This window comes from Canis aureus, chromosome 23, assembly GCF_053574225.1.
Source record: "Canis aureus isolate CA01 chromosome 23, VMU_Caureus_v.1.0, whole genome shotgun sequence".
NCBI lineage: Eukaryota > Metazoa > Chordata > Mammalia > Carnivora > Canidae > Canis > Canis aureus.
In genome coordinates, this window is record NC_135633.1 from 26,201,277 (window position 1) to 26,219,690 (window position 18,414).

General features: G+C 39.1%; 1 protein-coding gene across 5 annotated transcripts in view; it reads right to left on the reverse strand.

Moving 5' to 3' along the window:
• The window catches only part of FCHSD2 (FCH and double SH3 domains 2), a 338,349-nt gene that overhangs the window by 4,736 nt on the left and 315,199 nt on the right, over positions 1 to 18,414 (reverse strand). For all 5 annotated transcript variants that reach the window (XM_077866897.1, XM_077866896.1, XM_077866900.1 and 2 more), the window contains 5 exons: positions 7,712 to 7,846; positions 1,944 to 2,027; positions 1,646 to 1,823; positions 1,125 to 1,345; positions 231 to 360 (listed from right to left, as the gene is read on the reverse strand). In XM_077866897.1, the coding sequence (XP_077723023.1) occupies positions 231 to 360; positions 1,125 to 1,345; positions 1,646 to 1,823; positions 1,944 to 2,027; positions 7,712 to 7,846 (748 nt within the window). The remainder of the gene's footprint in view (positions 1 to 230; positions 361 to 1,124; positions 1,346 to 1,645; positions 1,824 to 1,943; positions 2,028 to 7,711; positions 7,847 to 18,414) is intronic.

The window sequence follows — 18,414 nt, forward strand, 5'->3', positions numbered from 1 at the left end:
TTAAAAAAGATTTTGTTTATTTATGAGAGAGAGAGAGAGAGAGAGGGGCAGAGACACAGGCAGAGGAAGAAGCAGGCTCCATGCAGGGAGCCTGATGTGGGATTTGATCCCGGGTCTCCAGGATCACGTCCTGGGCTGAAGGCAGGCACCCAACCGCTGAGCCACCCAGGGATCCCAACAAGTGGATTTCTGAATGAAAATGAATTTAGATACATGCTGAGAACACTTACCATTTGCTGAAGGAGAACGTGGGAAGTACTGAGAGCTCCTCTTATCTGGGCTGGGGTAAGGGCTGCTGGGAGGCTGGTCATACAGTGGCAGTGGAGGCAGGGAACCCGGTGGCTTGGAGGAAGGAGAGATCTGCCACAAAGGAAAGAGAGAGGTTACAAAGTGCTCACCTCTGGAAGGAGAGGCAAGCTGGCTTCTCTAATTCAGACATATTACCTTTCTCTGCAGCTCAGATACAACTATTCACAATTTTTGTCAGCCTCATTAGAAGCATGTGAGCTGAGAAAAACAACCTCAAACCCAATTTTGTGATGCATTTAACTGTTTCCTTTCAGATATCTCCTTACACTACTGATTATAGTTTATCATAAACAGTCATTAAATCAAACCATTCTTCTCTAGAGTTCTACTGAAAATATACCAAATGAGTCAATTCAATAAATCTAGTGAAGAACAAAAAAAGGGGACAAGCTCTATTTTTTTTGTTAAGATAAAATAATTGGGTGTTTCTGACTTCCCAGGGTTTTGTAAGCACCAGACTAAGTGGTCAAAATATCACACAAACAAGGTGGGGAGACCTGTTCCTTATGGTCCTGGATCTGCCAGGCCTGCTGTGACAGATCCGAATTAGGGGTTTCCTGTAAAGTCAAGTCTCTCTGGTTAACTAATTGAGAGTACAGAAAGTGGGCAAATGGAGGTGTTATACAACCATTACCCCAGAGCCAGGTTGGTGAGTCTCTGCTTTTGCAAACTCAGTTTTGTAGAAACCCAGCAACAGAGGATTGGAGTGGGAAGGTGGGGCTGAGGTCATACCCCACATTTGCACGGACCAACCACCTCTTGGGAGTTATTTTCTTTAAATACCTTTTAATATAGTTTTCTCCCCTCTCATGTACCTGAATCTCTCTCATCCACGGAGTGTCACCGTTTTCTGACGCTGAAAGTTCTTCCACTAGCACCGATGGGAAAACTCCAATCCGCCCACTGAACTCCCCTTCCCAGAAGCCATCGTCATCCTGGTTCTCTTTGTTCAAGATTCGGATGATCGCTCCCTCAGGAAAGGATAATTCATCATCTGTCTGGCCCTCATAGTCATAAAGTGCTTTCACGAAACAGACTAGGTAGCAAAACGGAGAAAAATGCCTAAGAACATGGATAGCCAGGTTACTTCTGCAACCACCCCTATGCTCACATGACAATTAAAAGAGCATCATACAGAGTAAGAGTAAAGCTGTAATTTTTTTACTCACTGAAGATCTACTTCAGGGTTCTATTGTACAGGATAAATGTGACCAAATAAAAGAAAACATAGAATAGGAATAACGTTTTGCTTTTCAACCCACTGAAGGCTGACTCCATGGCAATACTGTTTTGGCCAAGTGTGACCAAATAAAGAGTGCCTTGTTTCAGTCTTTACCACTGGCATCTCCGTTGAGGCTGCCTGAAACGAGCTCGGCCTCCGTGGAATTGCTGGATGTGTGTGACCGACTGTCCAAAGCAGCCAAGGACTGCAGCATGCTCAGTAGGCTGTTCGAGGTGGGAAACTGTAGGTACTTTTCTGGCACATAACCCACTTGGCCAACTTTATTTCGAGCCTGAGTAAAAGACACGGGACAAAACAGGTTTGTACACAGAATCTGGACAAGGCAAAACAAGAACCAAAACAAACTCCTAAAAATGTCACGAGAAGGGGCGATATGAGCAAAGGAATATACCTTTACCCAGTCTTCCATATCTCCATCTTCAATCACTTCTAACACCTCATGTTCCTCAATGGTCAACTCATCTGGTTGAGAAGCCTGCAATGTAGGATGGTCATGGACAAAATTAAAAAGGTTAGATAAAGAGCAGATGTGTGCTGATCATAACAAAAACTGGAGATTAAAATATTGAAATGATTCTGAAAAATATATTGAACATAAAAATTTAAGTGTTGTAAAACTATCGTAATGAGGTGAAGTTTTACTTTAAAAAACTAAACAAAATAAGGCCATAACAAAAACTGGAGAAATGGAATCCTCAAGAGGCAGTCAGATGCAGTGAACACAGCACTCTGCTGGAAGCAGGGGACCAGGGTTCCAGCTCCAGCTTATATATCTATTGACTAGATAGATCCTTCCAATGACAATTTTGAAGAATCCATTTCTTCAAAATGACAATCCTGCCCTTCTGGGGAGGATGGGGGAGTCAGGGTGAAATGAATAAGCTGAGAACCATGATGATTTGGGAAGCACAGGCAAAGAAACAAGCACTGAATTAGAACTGCACCAAAGGGCTACCATGGAAGTGCATACTGTGAAAATGCAAAGAACTATGTACATGGATTGGATGACAGGTTGAGCAGTGCCTAGAACTGATCTGGAATCATTGTATGATAAACGATGGCCAAGAGAAGAGCGTTGGGAAGGAAATGACTGAGATTGGTCACAATTTGGATTATTGTGCTCTAACTTAACTGTGGAGACTGGGCTGATCCACTTAGGTGCTTCTGTACAAGCTGCTAATTTTGATGGTTCTATTATCTCTGATAGCAGGAATCCACTAGCACCGGCCATGCTGCTCCTAATACTGCTCCTGAGATTATAGAATCTGAGAGCACACTCTCAGAGGCTCTGAAGAGGGGCTGGAGAGAAACTGTGTGGCTTTGTTTCCTAGAGACTTGCCTATCATATGTAGTAGGGAGAGGCCTGCTGGTATCTCCTGGCTCTCTGGTGAACAGTCTTAAAAGCATTCCCCAAGTCCCAAGATTTTACAACTATATAACCAAATTATAAGACCATATCATTTTTCAAAATTCACAATCCCACAGTGTAAAATATCTCTAAGCTAAACAGCAAAAATAAGGCAAGAAAAAGGGTCATTTTATTAAGACTCATTTCCCATTTCATGTGCATTAAAATATTTCATCAAACCCAGATTATGGATGTTGCCATAGCTGCCAGAAATGTTCAAATGGTATTGAAAATGGCTGAAAAGTCACAGAAATACTCTGTGACCAGTATTTTAAGTAAATTACCTCACTTCAAAATTGAGGGAAAAAAGCTCATTGATTCATGATAGCTTTTCCAATGGAATTTCTTTGCTAATCCGAAACCACATTATGCTTTGACTATACCAGCAAAAGGCAACAATATAACAAAGGCTTTCCCTAATTCCTAGGCAAGACTTAAAAAAGTATCAATACAACCTGACTTCAGTCTGTGTAAAAACAAAGCAGGAAGGATAAGAACACCTTTAAATATACTGTTGCCCTTGTAAGAGTCATGGAGGTCCATACAAGTTGTTCAGTGGTATTATGCAATATCAGCAGATACTAGGTTGATCATACCATCCCCAAACAGTGACAAATTCTTCCACTTGACAAGGTCAAGTCCTCTGCATAGACTTCAAGACTCTAGAGAGTTTGGTCACCATGGTCTCTCAATGCTTTAGCCCTACACATTATTCCCTATACTCTGAACACACCATGTTATTCCTTGCCTCTGTGCTTTTACCAGGCTGTTCCTTCTTTTTCCAGGTCCTGCTCACTCTTTCCCACCTGGTGAACAGATTTAGATTACTGTGGATTCGAGTCCACCTTCAGTCTGTTTCTAAAGGCAAGTGACCATAGACCTCGCAGAGCCTCAGTTTTCTTTTTTATTCCTATTAGAATGTAAGCTCCATGAAGGAAGAGATTTTTGTCTGTATTCATCAATGCCATATCCCCAAGCCTAGAAAAGATCACAGGATATTACAAGGGAAGTGCTCAATTAATATTTGTTGAATTAACAGGTTGGTTGATAATATCTTCCATATTGCGTCATTAAAGAGATTAGAACATAAACATGGTACCGGGCACATGATACTTCACAAACGGTAGCTATTACTATTACTCATGATTTGAGACCTGGCTAATATATTTTTCCAGACCATCCACAATGAGCTGGTTGCTCCTTCCTCCTTTTGTTGTAAGGCTTGCACACTCTCTACCATGAACTACCATGGCACTCTACTCAATTGTTTGCCCTTGTAGGGTTCCTAGTAGAATGACTTACTTAATACAGGAAATGTAATTACTCTCATTTATCCCAACTAAAGTGGGCAAGTGGTCAGGAAATGTTTATTAAATAAACACATGCTCTAGCATTGCCTCCTTAAGTCCTAATGCCCCAGTGGCAACTAGAACTCTAGAAGCAGCTATGTCCTACCATTCTGACTACTACCATTGTTTTCTATTTGAAAACAATGTGCTTTTTCCTGATTAAAATAATACATGTTCATTGTAGAAAAGCTGAGAAATTGAATAATTGAAATCTTTTTTTAAATTATTTATTTATTTTTTATTTATTTATTTAATTTACAATAGTCACACAGAGAGAGAGAGAGAGAGAGGCAGAGACACAGACGGAGGGAGAAGCAGGCTCCATGCACCGGAAGCCCGACGTGGGATTCGATCCCGGGTCTCCAGGATCGCGCCCTGGGCCAAAGGCAGGCGCTAAACCGCTGTGCCACCCAGGGATCCCGAATAATTGAAATCTTAAGGTACATTCAATTTGGCGTCTTACTCTTCTGGCATATTTCTTCTTACATAAAACTCTCATTAATATAATTATCAATTATCGGGATCCCTGGGTGGCGCAGCGGTTTAGCGCCTGCCTTTGGCCCAGGGCGCGATCCTGGAGACCCGGGATCGAATCCCACGTCGGGCTCCCGGTGCATGGAGCCTGCTTCTCCCTCTGCCTGTGTCTCTGCCTCTCTCTCTCTCTCTCTCACTGTGTGACTATCATAAATAAATAAATAATAAATATGAATTAAAAAATATTATCAATTATCTTCATAACATTTTATGTATATTATTATATGAATGGTTAATTTATTTAACTATTCTCTTATTGGACAGCCAACTTTGAACTATTATAAAATAGTACTATGATGAAAGAATATTTTGTATTTCAAACCTTTTTCTATATTGTGGGTCATTTCCTTGAGATATATGCTAATAGGGTCAAAGGTTAGGAGCATTTTTAAGGCTTCTGAATCTAATTCTTAAACAGTACTTTTCTTTGTTCTCACAAGATTAATCCAGGCCTCATTTCCTGGTCTGGACTATAGGAATCACCATTAGGCTTATAGTTCATTTCTCTCTATTTTAATCTGTACAGTATCTATACAATGACCAGGATGACCTTCTTAAAAGCCCAATCTGATTTTAGGACATCCAAAGGTTCCTACCAGTCAGGTTAAAAGCCATACTTTAGTCTGGTCTACAAGGCCCTTTACTATCTGACAGCAAATATCTTTATTTCCAGCTGCTCTAATTCCTACACTTGATGCTCACCCACTACTGAATGTAACATTTCCTGAACACTCCATACTCTCATCAAACTGGGTCTCTGTATTTGCTCTTCTTTTTTGCTTAGAAGGCTCTTTCCCTTTTCACTGTATTAGGAAGATCTTATTCATGACCTAATTTAAGTGCCACCTCATCTAGTGGTTTTAACTTTTACTATAAATGTTTTTATACATAATCTATTTTTCAGCTTAATATTTACTTCCCCCAGACTATCCATTCTAAGAGGAGAGGGGCAGGAATTATGTCACATTAATTCTTGCGTTCCCTGAAACTTACATATATTGGGCACTAAATAATTGTTCAGTGATTAACTGATTAAATAGATTTTATAGTCTGGTTAATCCTAGGGACATGGCCTAGCATATGCCAATAGAGGGAATGTTGGATGGATGTGAGCTGTTTGATCACTCAGACATGTGGGATTCTTTCCATTTAAGGACCTTAAATTTTAATTCTACAACTTCAAAGTAGATATAATACTGAGAGGTAAGATGGGAAAACATTCCCAACCCTAGTTTTATAATACTCTATAACACCTTTACAACTATATATATATCTATATATCTATATAATGAAAAGATGTTAAACTAAAAAGTCTGGGAATCACTGATATTGAAGAGTATATACTGCCAAGTTTTGGCCTTCCAAGAATGGTGGGAGTGAGACTGTCCCCCAGTTATGGCTATTGAAGATTCTCTCCAGACTCTTCCTCTATTGTCCCTTAACCACTGGGTGTCCATCAGTATGGGAGCCAGAGAAGGACTCATTTGTTTATGCCTTCCTTATCTCATTCATTTATTCATCCCACAATTATTCACGAAGGACCTACTGTGTGCCAAGTACCATCCTGGGTGCTGAAGACACACAGACAAGATACACAGATACAGACAAGGTTTCTGCTTTTATGGACCTTTAGTAAGGAGTCAAGACAAAGAAATATGAAAACAAATAGGATTAAGTTTGGCTGGTGGTAAATGGTATATAGTAAATAAGAGGGAAAGGGCAATGGGATAGAGAGTAGTGAATGACAAGTTGGTTTTATATTTAGGTTGTTAGGGGAGGCCTGAAGAGGCACTATTTGAGCTAAGCCTCAATAAAGGGCAGTATGCAGCCAATCAAAATTTGGGGAAAGATAGTTCTAGGTAGAGGGGGCAGCAAGTGCAAAGTTGTCAAGTTAGGAAGGAGCATGGTGTCACAGTGGCTAATGGATGGTGAGTGGGCTGTGTAGGGGAATGGTCCGACATGAAGCTAGGGAGACTGTCAGGGGCCAGATCAATCTGAACATTACAGACTCTAGGGAAGAGTTTGTTTTTCTATGTGTGATGGAAAGCTTATAAAAGGCTTTTAGGCAAGCAAATAAAATAATCTCCTTTATGTGTTAAATATAAGTATGGCTGCAAAGTGGACAATGGACTTTTGGGAGGGAGGCAAGTATGCAGAAGGGATAATCAATTATGGTGTTTTTTTTTTTTTTTTTCCTTTATAGTAACTGAAGCTATGGCCTAGACCAAGATGGTGAAAAGTGAATGGATGTAGGATATGTTTTGGAGGTAGAGTCAATAGGACTGATTGAAGGACTGGATGAGGGTAGGGAAATTTATGTGAAAGTAGAGCAGGGGTGAGAGAGATTAAGAACTATTATATCAAATTAGGTTTTGAAATTCTGGCATCTATTTATCTAGGTCCCTTCTTACCATGGTAACAAGAGGTGGTTAGTATCAGTTTGGAGGGTCACTGTAATGGAGGGTCTTGGGTGAAAGCAGGCTATTTATAATGAGGTAAGGTTCCTATTTACTGAAAATTTACTAGATGTCAGGCACTGTACCAAGTCCTTGCTATAAAATGAAAGTATTATCTCACTTACTTTTTAAACTAGCCCTATGATATTACCCCATAATATAGATAAGAAAACTGAGGCTCACAGAGATCAAGGGACTAGTGTGGTCACGCAGAACGCAGGTGGCAGAGACAGGATTTTAATCCAGGCAGTCTGACATCAGTGCCTAGACTGTTCACCATTATGTTGTATTATCTCTAATGTTAACTGAACAATTTTATAGTAAGCATAGTATAAGAGGCTGGATAGACACCGTCACGGATCTTCAGAGTTGCCACAATTTAATATGAGCAATAGGTTAGAGAAATACGCACCTTGTAGGAATAAACAACTTTGCAGGTGAGTGGATAATTTCTTAAGGTGCCAGAAGGGCTGGAACTGCTATCATCAAAAACATCCATATTGTCTTCAAACTCTTCTCCTTCTTCTCTTTCAGGATCTGCATTGAGCTAGGGAAAATTAGAAGCCACTGGCTAGCTTGCTTACTTCAAGAAAATGGTTGAAAGCAGGAAAAAAAAAAAAAACTTAAAACCTGTTTCAAAATATAATTTAAAAAATTTTTATTTATTTATTCATGAGAGACAGAGAGAGAGAGAGGCAGAGACATAGACAGAGGGAGAAGCAGGCTCCATGCAGGGAGCCTGAAGCCTGATCACATCCTGGGTCGAAGGCAGACGCTCCACTGCTGAGCCACCCAGGCATCCCTCAAAATATAATTTACTTATTCAACTGCAAGTAGGAAAAAAAGTATCTTTTTTTTAATGGAAAAAAGTATCTATTCTCACTTGCATTTTTCCAGTTATGAAAGGACCACGTTTTTTTCCCCTTAATATTCTATTTTATGGGCAGCCCCAGTGGCTCAGCGGTTTAGCGCCGCTTTCAGCCCCAGGGCCTGATCCTGGAGACCCGAGACCCAGTCCCACGTTGGGCTCCCTGCATGGAGCCTGCTTCTCCCTCTCCCTCTGTCTCTGCCTTTCTCTCTCTCTCTCTGTGTCTCTCATGAATAGATAAATAAAATCTTTAAAAAAAAGATTCTATTTTATTTTTATTATTTTTATTTTGAGAGAGAGGGAGAGAAAAAGAGGGACATGCACCCAAGTGCACACATGGGAGAGGGGGCAGAGGGAGAGAATCTTAAGCAGGCTCCATGCAGGGAGCTTGATCTCACAACCTTGAGAGATCATGACCTAAGCTGAAACCAAGAGTTGGATGCTTACGTGGCTAAGCCACCCTAATGCCCTAAGATTTTAAAGTAATCTCTACACACAATGTGGGGCTCAAATTCATAACCTTGAGATCAAGAGTCACATGCTCCATTGACTGAGCCAGCCAGGTGCCCTGAAAGTATTAGTTTTTTTTTTTTTAAAGATTTTATTTATTTATTCATGAGAGACAGAGAAGAGAGAGAGAGAGAGAGAGAGAGGGAGGCAGAGACATAGGCAGAGGGAGAAGCAGGCTTCATGCAGGAAGCCTGATGTGGGACTTGATCCCCGAACTCCAGGATCACAATCTAAGCCAAAGGCAGACACCTAACTGTCGAGCCACCCAGGCGTCCCAAGTTTTTTTTTTTTTTTTTTTTAAACCAAGAGTAAAATCTCTTTCAAATATATAAGAGTTGTTTATCAGCATCCTTTCCCTTTTCACTGTTAAATACTAATAAAGGCCTCTTAACATTTTAAACTGAACATACAGGGAAACATTGGAAAGGTTTCTAAATGCTATCAAGGATATAGAGAAACAGGCTTTTCTCTGTTGTTGGTAGAAATGTAAATTGATACATCCTTAAAAAAATACTAGCCTACTGAAATTAAAAACTAAACATACCACTTGATCTAGCAATTTCACTTTTGTGAATCCATTATGGAGACATAAAAGCAAAAGAAGGTAAGACTATAGATCTTACCTGACTTACAATGGGGATATGTCTATATAAACCCATCATAAGTAGAAAATTATCCTAGGATGAAAATACATTCAATACACCTAACCTACTGAATATCATAGCTTAGCCTAGCCTACTTTAAACATGCTCAGAATTTACATTAGCCTATAGTTGGGCAAAACCATCTAGCACAAAGACTATTTTGTAAAAATAAAGTTCTGAATAGCTCATGTAATTTACAAATGGTCCCCAACTTACAAAGGTTTGACCTAAAATTTTTTCATTTTGTGATGGTGTGAAAGCAATACACATTCAGTAGAGACCATACTTTAAATTTTGATCTTTTTCCAGGCTAGCAATATGTGGTACAATATTCTCTTGTGATGCTGGGCAGTGGCAGCAAGCCATGGATCCCAACTAGCCACAAGGTCATGAGGGTAAAAGAGGTACCTGCACAACCATCCTGTACCCATATGATCATTCTGTTGTTCACTCTCAGTATAGTATTCAATAACTAGGTGTTAAAAATATATTTGCCTCGAGTACTGTTCATGATACTAAAGTACAATTATTTATGTATTTATTATTATTTTTTAAAGATTTTATTTATTTATTCATGAGAGACAAAGAGAGAGAGAGAGAGAGGAATAGACACAGGCAGAGGGAGAAGCAGGCTCCATGCAGGGAGCCAGACGTGGAACTCGATCCTGGGTCTCCAGGATCACACCCTGGGCTGAAGGCGGTGCTAAACCGCTGAGCCACCCGGGCTGCTCACAAATAGTATTTATATGAACATAAATATCTGATGGGGGAGGCAGAGTAAGAAAACTGACTGGAGACTAGAGATGACTGACTTGTGTTTTATGTACCTCTGTACTATCTGGACTATTAGAACAAGCATGTCTTTTTAAACGAAAAATCCAACAAACAGGAAACAAAACAGCCAAAGTTTCTTTGTCTCTAGTTACACATAAGCATTTATTTAGCTACTTTTTCCAATGTCCAAACATGCAAAGGCATGCCTATTTATATATTAAAGATATAAAGACTGGACAGTCAGAATTAGGCCTCACAATAGAATGAGTAGCTGAAATATCAAATCCCTATGATATGCTGAGCACTGCGCTAGGCTCGCAGACATGAAACGAAGGATACGGCTTGCTTTTCATGAACTCATACTCTATACTGGAGAAAATGCTACCACTAAATGCTGAATGTGCAAGGCGGCCTGTGAATAGGAAGAGGTATTTGGAGAAGGTCAGGGAAGACCTTGCATTCAGCAAGTTGCAAAGTAGAGGCTACCTATATTGTCCAATTCTACTTTTTAATGAATTAAAGTGATTTCTCTTGAGTAATTATTAACATTTAGAACCGACTTTATTATTTTTTTTTTTAGATTTTATTAATTTATTTATTCATGAAGGACACACACAGAGAGGCAGTGACACAGGCAGAGGGAGAAGCAGGCTCCTTTTGGCGAGCCCGATGTGAGACTCGATTCCAGGACCCCGAGATCATGATCCGAGCCAAAGGCTCAACCATTGAACCACCCAGGCGCCCAAAACTGACTTTATTCGTAATTGCTATTAAAATTCTATAGAGCCTTCTAAAAGAATAAATTACACATATTTTCTATCAAATATATTGCCTACATTTCAAAGCCCTTGTAATATTCTTACTTATAACTATTACTGGAAATTCTTCACAGCTGAGTGAGATAATCATGTATGTGCCTCATCTTACAAATAATTCATCTATGGTCAGTCAGGTCAATGATAAAATAAGACTCAAATCTTGACCTTTCAAATCATCTCAGGCTATGATACCATCGTATTCCAAAAGGGCACTGAGTCATATAAAAGATGAGGATCGCATGTTAGAAATTGCCCATTCAATATTTACATATACTTGGAAGACACTGCTTTCATACTCTATAGGACATAGGTTATAGACATTAAAAAAAAAAAACACATAACTGGGCATTGCAACAAAACAACACAAAACACCCATATGTCTATAAAAAACTGAAATTAAAGCCAATGTGGGTAGAACTTGTTTCTAAAAATATATAAGGAATGTTAATATGCACTGTGCTGTGGCACTGGGAATCAATCCAAAATGTTTTATCTTGGCAACACTATTTGATACTAAACATTCCTTTCTTTCCCCTTTATTCTGAGTTCATTGTTTGATTCTCATGGAAGGGAATGTGAAGTTGCAGTGACAGCAATAGGGTCAGGGCCATGTGCTTTTTCTTTGCTCCAGCAGCTTTCCAAAATATGTCACTGCTGAATAAACTGCCATTTCCCTCTTTCACCCTCTGTAACTTCACTGTTACAATGTTTTCTTGACCCAGCATTTCTAAAATCACATTCTTCCTCTGTTTCTTAACAATTGCTCTCTTAGCTCTTTTCCTTCCTGTCACCTGACAACTTCAATTAAAACTATTCCTTCTAGCTGTACTAATGTTTTTCCTTTCTTAGTTGTTGTAAAATGCTTACTTTGCAAGGGTAGATAAGAAAAAGCATTCTGAGTTGGTATTAGTAGCCATCTCCTTATACGCAGCAAAACAACCTCTAAAGGGTTTCACCAACTTTATGGTACTGTAACAAACTAGAAAGCAATACTGGGTCCTTAAGTCTGACAGATTTGAGTTTGAATGCTGACTATATCATTTACTGTTTGTTGTGTGACCTCGGGCAAATTATTTAACTTCTGACTCCAATGACCTTATCTTATAATGAAAACAATTACTTCTTCATGGGGTATTATAAGGATTAAATAAGGTAACATATTGAACCCCATAACACATGCTAGATATATAGAAGGTATTTAATAAATAATTGCTCTTTTTTATGAGGAAAGAAGAAATTGCATAAAGAATCTGGTGATATTCAATATAGAGGAAGGCAGCTCCTCATAACTTATTAGCAGAACCTCTGAGTTTCTTTTGGACAGAGAAGTGATCACATTGAACATCATTCCAAATACAACACAAGTAGATTATAAAGGATGATGTTGCAAATACCAGCAAAATGGATTTCTACTTCTAGATAAGATGGAATATCAAGGACCAGATTTTTTTTTTTTTTTGCCTTTGGATAATTCTTTTTTTTTTTTTTTTTTTTTATTGGTGTTCAATTTACTAACATACAGAATAACCCCCAGTGCCCGTCACACAATCACTCCCACCCCCCGCCCTCCTCCCCTTCCAACACCCCTAGTTCGTTTCCCAGAGTTAGCAGTCTTTACGTTCTGTCTCCCTTTCTGATATTTCAAGGACCAGATTTAAACTGCTTCCAGAAACAACTAAAAAAACTGCTCAAAATACATGAACACTGGACATCATGCACTTAAAGACAGTGATCCCTGGGTGATCCCTGGGGGATGGAAAACAATTTCCTAAATTTAGGAAACAACTACTTAAATCCAAACTAATCAGAATAAAGAAGATAAATACCAGGGCAGAAATCATTACAATAGAAAAAAGAAAACAGGGGAAAAAATCAATGAAATTAAAAGCTGTTTCTTTGTGAAAAGCCATTTGATATGGGTAAACTTCTAGCAGAATGATCAGGAAGAAAGTGGAGACACAAATAACCAATATCAAGAATGAGAAGTGAAGCTACTACATATTCTCTGGATAATCAAAGAATAAAAAAAAGGAATATTATAAACAATTTGTTCCAATAAAGTTGGCAACTTAGATAGAATGGACAAATTCCTTGAAAGACACAAATGATCAAAGTCCACTCAAGAATAACCTGAGTAACCATCTATCTACTAAAGAAATTGAGTTTGTGATTTTTTTAAAAGATTTATTTATTTATTCATTCAGAGAGAGCAAGAGAGAGGCAGAGACACAGGCAGAGGGAGAAGCAGGCTCCATGCAGGAAGCCCGATGTGGAACTCGATCCCGGGTCTCCAGGATCACACCCCGGGCTGCAGGCGGCGCTAAATCACTGCGCCACCAGGGCTGCCCTGAGTTTGTTATTAAAAAAGAACTTCCACAAAGAAAACTCTAGGCTCAGGTAACTACTAGGATGAATTCTATCAAACATTTAGAATAAACAATTCTACACAATTCTACATATGCTTCCAGAAAACAGAAGAGGGAGGGATACTTTTCAAATCACTTTAAGACAAGCATTATACCAAACCAGATAAAACATTACATGAGAAGAAAACTACAGGCTAGTATCTGCTGTAAACAGAGATACAAAAATTCTTATCAAAACTTTAACATCAATTTCAATCAATATATAAAAATGGTAATATATCATGATTCAAGTGGTGTTTATTAGTAATGCAAAGTTGGCTTAATAGCTGAAAAATCATCAATGCAATATATCATATAAACAAACTAAAAAAGAAAAATCATTTGACAAGATCCAACATCTAGTACTATCACCATCTAAATAGGAATAGGGAAAACTCCTCAGCATGGTAAAGGGCACCTACAAAAATCCTACTGTTAACATCATACTTAATGGTGAAAGACTGAATGCTTTCTCCCTAAGTGTAGAAACAAGGCTAGGACATCTGTCAGTTCTCACTACTTTGATTCAGCATTGTACTGGAGATTCTCGTTGTTACAATAAGGGGAAAAAAGGAACCAGTAAAAATGTCTTAATATGCAAGTGACTTGACTATCTACAGAGAAAATCTACACAAAGGCTATTACAACTAACAAATTGAGTTTAGCAGAGTTGCAGGATACAAGATCAATATGCAAAAAATCATATTTTTATGTGTTAACAATGAACAACTGGAAATTAAAATAAAAAACCATTTACAATAGCACCCAAAACCATAAAACAGTTATGTCTGAAAAAAGATGTTTAAGACTTATATACTGAAAGCTACAAAATATTGAGCGGGCTCCTGGGTGTCTCAGTCAGTTAAGCATCTACCTTCAGCTCAGGTCATGATCTCAGGGTCCTGGGAGAGTCCTGTATTGTCTGTTTCTCTCTCTGCCCTTCCCCCGCTGTTCATTATCTCTCTCTCATTCTCTCGGAAATAAATAAAATCTTCAAAAAAATACTGAGCTAAATTAAAGGTTTAAATAAATGGAGAGGTATTATGTTAATGACTGGAAGTCTCAATATTGTTAAAATATCAATTGTCTTCAAACTGATCTAGATTCACCACAATCCTTTTTTTCTTTCATTAAGAAATCAAATCTTTTTTTAAATTTTTATTTATTTATGATAGTCACAGAGAGAGAGAGAGAGAGGCAGAGACACAGGCAGAGGGAGAAGCAGGCTCCATGCATCAGAAGCCCGACGTGGGATTCGATCCCGGGTCTCCAGGATCGCGCCCTGGGCCAAAGGCAGGCGCCAAACCACTGCGCCACCCAGGGATCCCCAAATCTTTTTTTTTTATAAATTTATTTTTTATTGGTGTTCAATCTGCCAACATATAGAATAACACCCAGTGCTCATCCCATCAAGTGCCCACCTCAGTGCCCGTCACTCAGTCCCCCCCCACCCCCCTCCCCTTCCTCACAATCCTTTTTTTTTTTTTTTTTTTTGCCTGACTCACTGTGGCTTTTATTTTTTTTTTTTATTTTTTATTTTTTATTGGTGTTCAATTTACTAACATACAGAATAACACCCAGTGCCCGTCACCCATTCACTCCCACCCCCCGCCCTCCTCCCCTTCTACCACCCCTAGTTCGTTTCCCAGAGTTAGCAGTCTTTATGTTCTGTCTCCCTTTCTGATATTTCCCACCCATTTCTTCTCCCTTCCCTTATTTTCCCTTTCACTATTATTTATATTCCCCAAATGAATGAGAACATATAATGTTTGTCCTTCTCCGACTGACTTACTTCACTCAGCATAATACCCTCCAGTTCCATCCACGTTGAAGCAAATGGTGGGTATTTGTCATTTCTAATAGCTGAGTAATATTCCATTGTATACATAAACCACATCTTCTTTATCCATTCATCTTTCGTTGGACACCGAGGCTCCTTCCACAGTTTGGCTATCGTGGCCATTGCTGCTAGAAACATCGGGGTGCAGGTGTCCCAGCGTTTCATCGCATTTGTATCTTTGGGGTAAATCCCCAACAGTGCAATTGCTGGGTCGTAGGGCAGGTATATTTTTAACTGTTTGAGGAACCTCCACACAGTTTTCCACAGTGGCTGCACCAGTTCACATTCCCACCAACAGTGTAAGAGGGTTCCCTTTTCTCCACATCCTCTCCAACATTTGTTGTTTCCTGCCTTGTTAATTTTTCCCATTCTCACTGGTGTGAGGTGGTATCTCATTGTGGTTTTGATTTGTATTTCCCTGATGGCAAGTGATGCAGAGCATTTTCTCATGTGCATGTTGGCCATGTCTATGTCTTCTTCTGTGAGATTTCTGTTCATGTCTTTTGCCCATTTCATGATTGGATTGTTTGTTTCTTTGGTGTTGAGTTTAATAAGTTCTTTATAGATCTTGGAAACTAGCCCTTTATCTGATATGTCATTTGCAAATATCTTCTCCCATTCTGTAGGTTGTCTTTGAGTTTTGTTGACTGTATCCTTTGCTGTGCAAAAGCTTCTTATCTTGATGAAGTCCCAATAGTTCATTTTTGCTTTTGTTTCTTTTGCCTTCGTGGATGTATCTTGCAAGAAGTTACTATGGCCGAGTTCAAAAAGGGTGTTGCCTGTGTTCTTCTCTAGGATTTTGATGGAATCTTGTCTCACATTTAGATCTTTCATCCATTTTGAGTTTATCTTTGTGTATGGTGAAAGAGAGTGGTCTAGTTTCATTCTTCTGCATGTGGATGTCCAATTTTCCCAGCACCATTTATTGAAGAGACTGTCTTTCTTCCAATGGATAGTCTTTCCTCCTTTATCGAATATTAGTTGCCCATAAAGTTCAGGGTCCACTTCTGGATTCTCTATTCTGTTCCACTGATCTATGTGTCTGTTTTTGTGCCAGTACCACACTGTCTTGATGACCACAGCTTTGTAGTACAACCTGAAATCTGGCATTGTGATGCCCCCAGATATGGTTTTCTTTTTTAAAATTCCCCTGGCTATTCGGGGTCTTTTCTGATTCCACACAAATCTTAAAATAATTTGTTCTAACTCTCTGAAGAAAGTCCATGGTATTTTGATAGGGATTGCATTAAACGTGTATATTGCCCTGGGTAACATTGACATTTTCACAATATTAATTCTGCCAATCCATGAGCATGGAATATTTTTCCATCTCTTTGTGTCTTCCTCAATTTCTTTCAGAAGTGTTCTATAGTTTTGAGGGTATAGATCCTTTACATCTTTGGTTAGGTTTATTCCTAGGTATCTTATGCTTTTGGGTGCAATTGTAAATGGGATTGACTCCTTAATTTCTCTTTCTTCAGTCTCATTGTTAGTGTATAGAAATGCCACTGACTTCTGGGCATTGATTTTGTATCCTGCCACGCTACCGAATTGCTGTATGAGTTCTAGCAATCTTGGGGTGGAGACTTTTGGGTTTTCTATGTAGAGTATCATGTCATCGGCGAAGAGGGAGAGTTTGACTTCTTCTTTGCCAATTTGAATGCCTTTAATGTCTTTTTGTTGTCTGATTGCTGAGGCTAGGACTTCCAGTACTATATTGAATAGCAGTGGTGAGAGTGGACATCCCTGTCTTGTTCCTGATCTTAGGGGAAAGGCTCCCAGTGCTTCCCCATTGAGAATGATATTTGCTGTGGGCTTTTCATAGATGGCTTTTAAGATGTCGAGGAATGTTCCCTCTATCCCTACACTCTGAAGAGTTTTGATCAGGAATGGATGCTGTATTTTGTCAAATGCTTTCTCTGCATCCAATGAGAGGATCATATGGTTCTTGGTTTTTCTCTTGCTGATATGATGAATCACATTGATTGTTTTACGGGTGTTGAACCAGCCTTGTGTCCCAGGGATAAATCCTACTTGGTCATGGTGAATAATTTTCTTAATGTACTGTTGGATCCTATTGGCCAGTATCTTGTTGAGAATTTTTGCATCCATGTTCATCAGGGATATTGGTCTGTAATTCTCCTTTTTGGCGGGGTCTTTGTCTGGCTTTGGAATTAAGGTGATGCTGGCTTCATAGAACGAATTTGGAAGTACTCCATCTCTTTCTATCTTTCCAAACAGCTTTAGGAGAATAGGTATGATTTCTTCTTTAAACGTTTGATAAAATTCTCCTGGGAAGCCATCTGGCCCTGGACTCTTGTGTCTTGGGAGGTTTTTGATGACTGCTTCAATTTCCTCCCTGGTTATTGGCCTGTTCAGGTTTTCTATTTCTTCCTGTTCCAGTTTTGGTAGTTTGTGGCTTTCCAGGAATGCGTCCATTTCTTCTAGATTGCCTAATTTATTGGCGTATAGCTGTTCATAATAGGTTTTTAAAATCGTTTGTATTTCCTTGGTGTTGGTAGTGATCTCTCCTTTCTCATTCATGATTTTATTAATTTGAGTCTTCTCTCTCTTCTTTTTAATAAGGCTGGCTAATGGTTTATCTATCTTATTAATTCTTTCAAAGAACCAACTCCTGGTTCTGTTGATCTGTTCCACAGTTCTTCTGGTCTCGATTTCGTTGAGTTCTGCTCGAATCTTTATTAGCTCCCTTCTTCTCTTGGGTGTAGGATCTATTTGCTGTTTTTTCTCTAGCTCCTTTATGTGTAAGGTTAGCTTTTGTATTTGAGTTCTTTCCAGTTTTTGAATGGATGCTTGTATTGCGATGTATTTCCCCCTTAGGACTGCTTTTGCTGCATCCCAAAGATTTTGAACGGTTGTATCTTCATTCTCATTAGTTTCCATGAATCTTTTTAATTCTTCCTTAATTTCCTGGTTGACCCTTTTATCTTTTAGCAGGATGGTCCTTAACCTCCATGTGTTTGAGGTCCTTCCAAACTTCTTGTTGTGATTTAGTTCTAATTTCAAGGCATTATGGTCCGAGAATATGCAGGGGACAATCCCAATCTTTTGGTATCGGTTCAGACCCGATTTGTGACCCAGTATGTGGTCTATTCTGGAGAAAGTTCCATGTGCGCTTGAGAAGAATGTGTATTCAGTTGAGTTTGGATGTAAAGTTCTGTAGATATCTGTGAAATCCATCTGGTCCAGTGTATCATTTAAAGCTCTCGTTTCTTTGGAGATGTTTTGCTTAGAA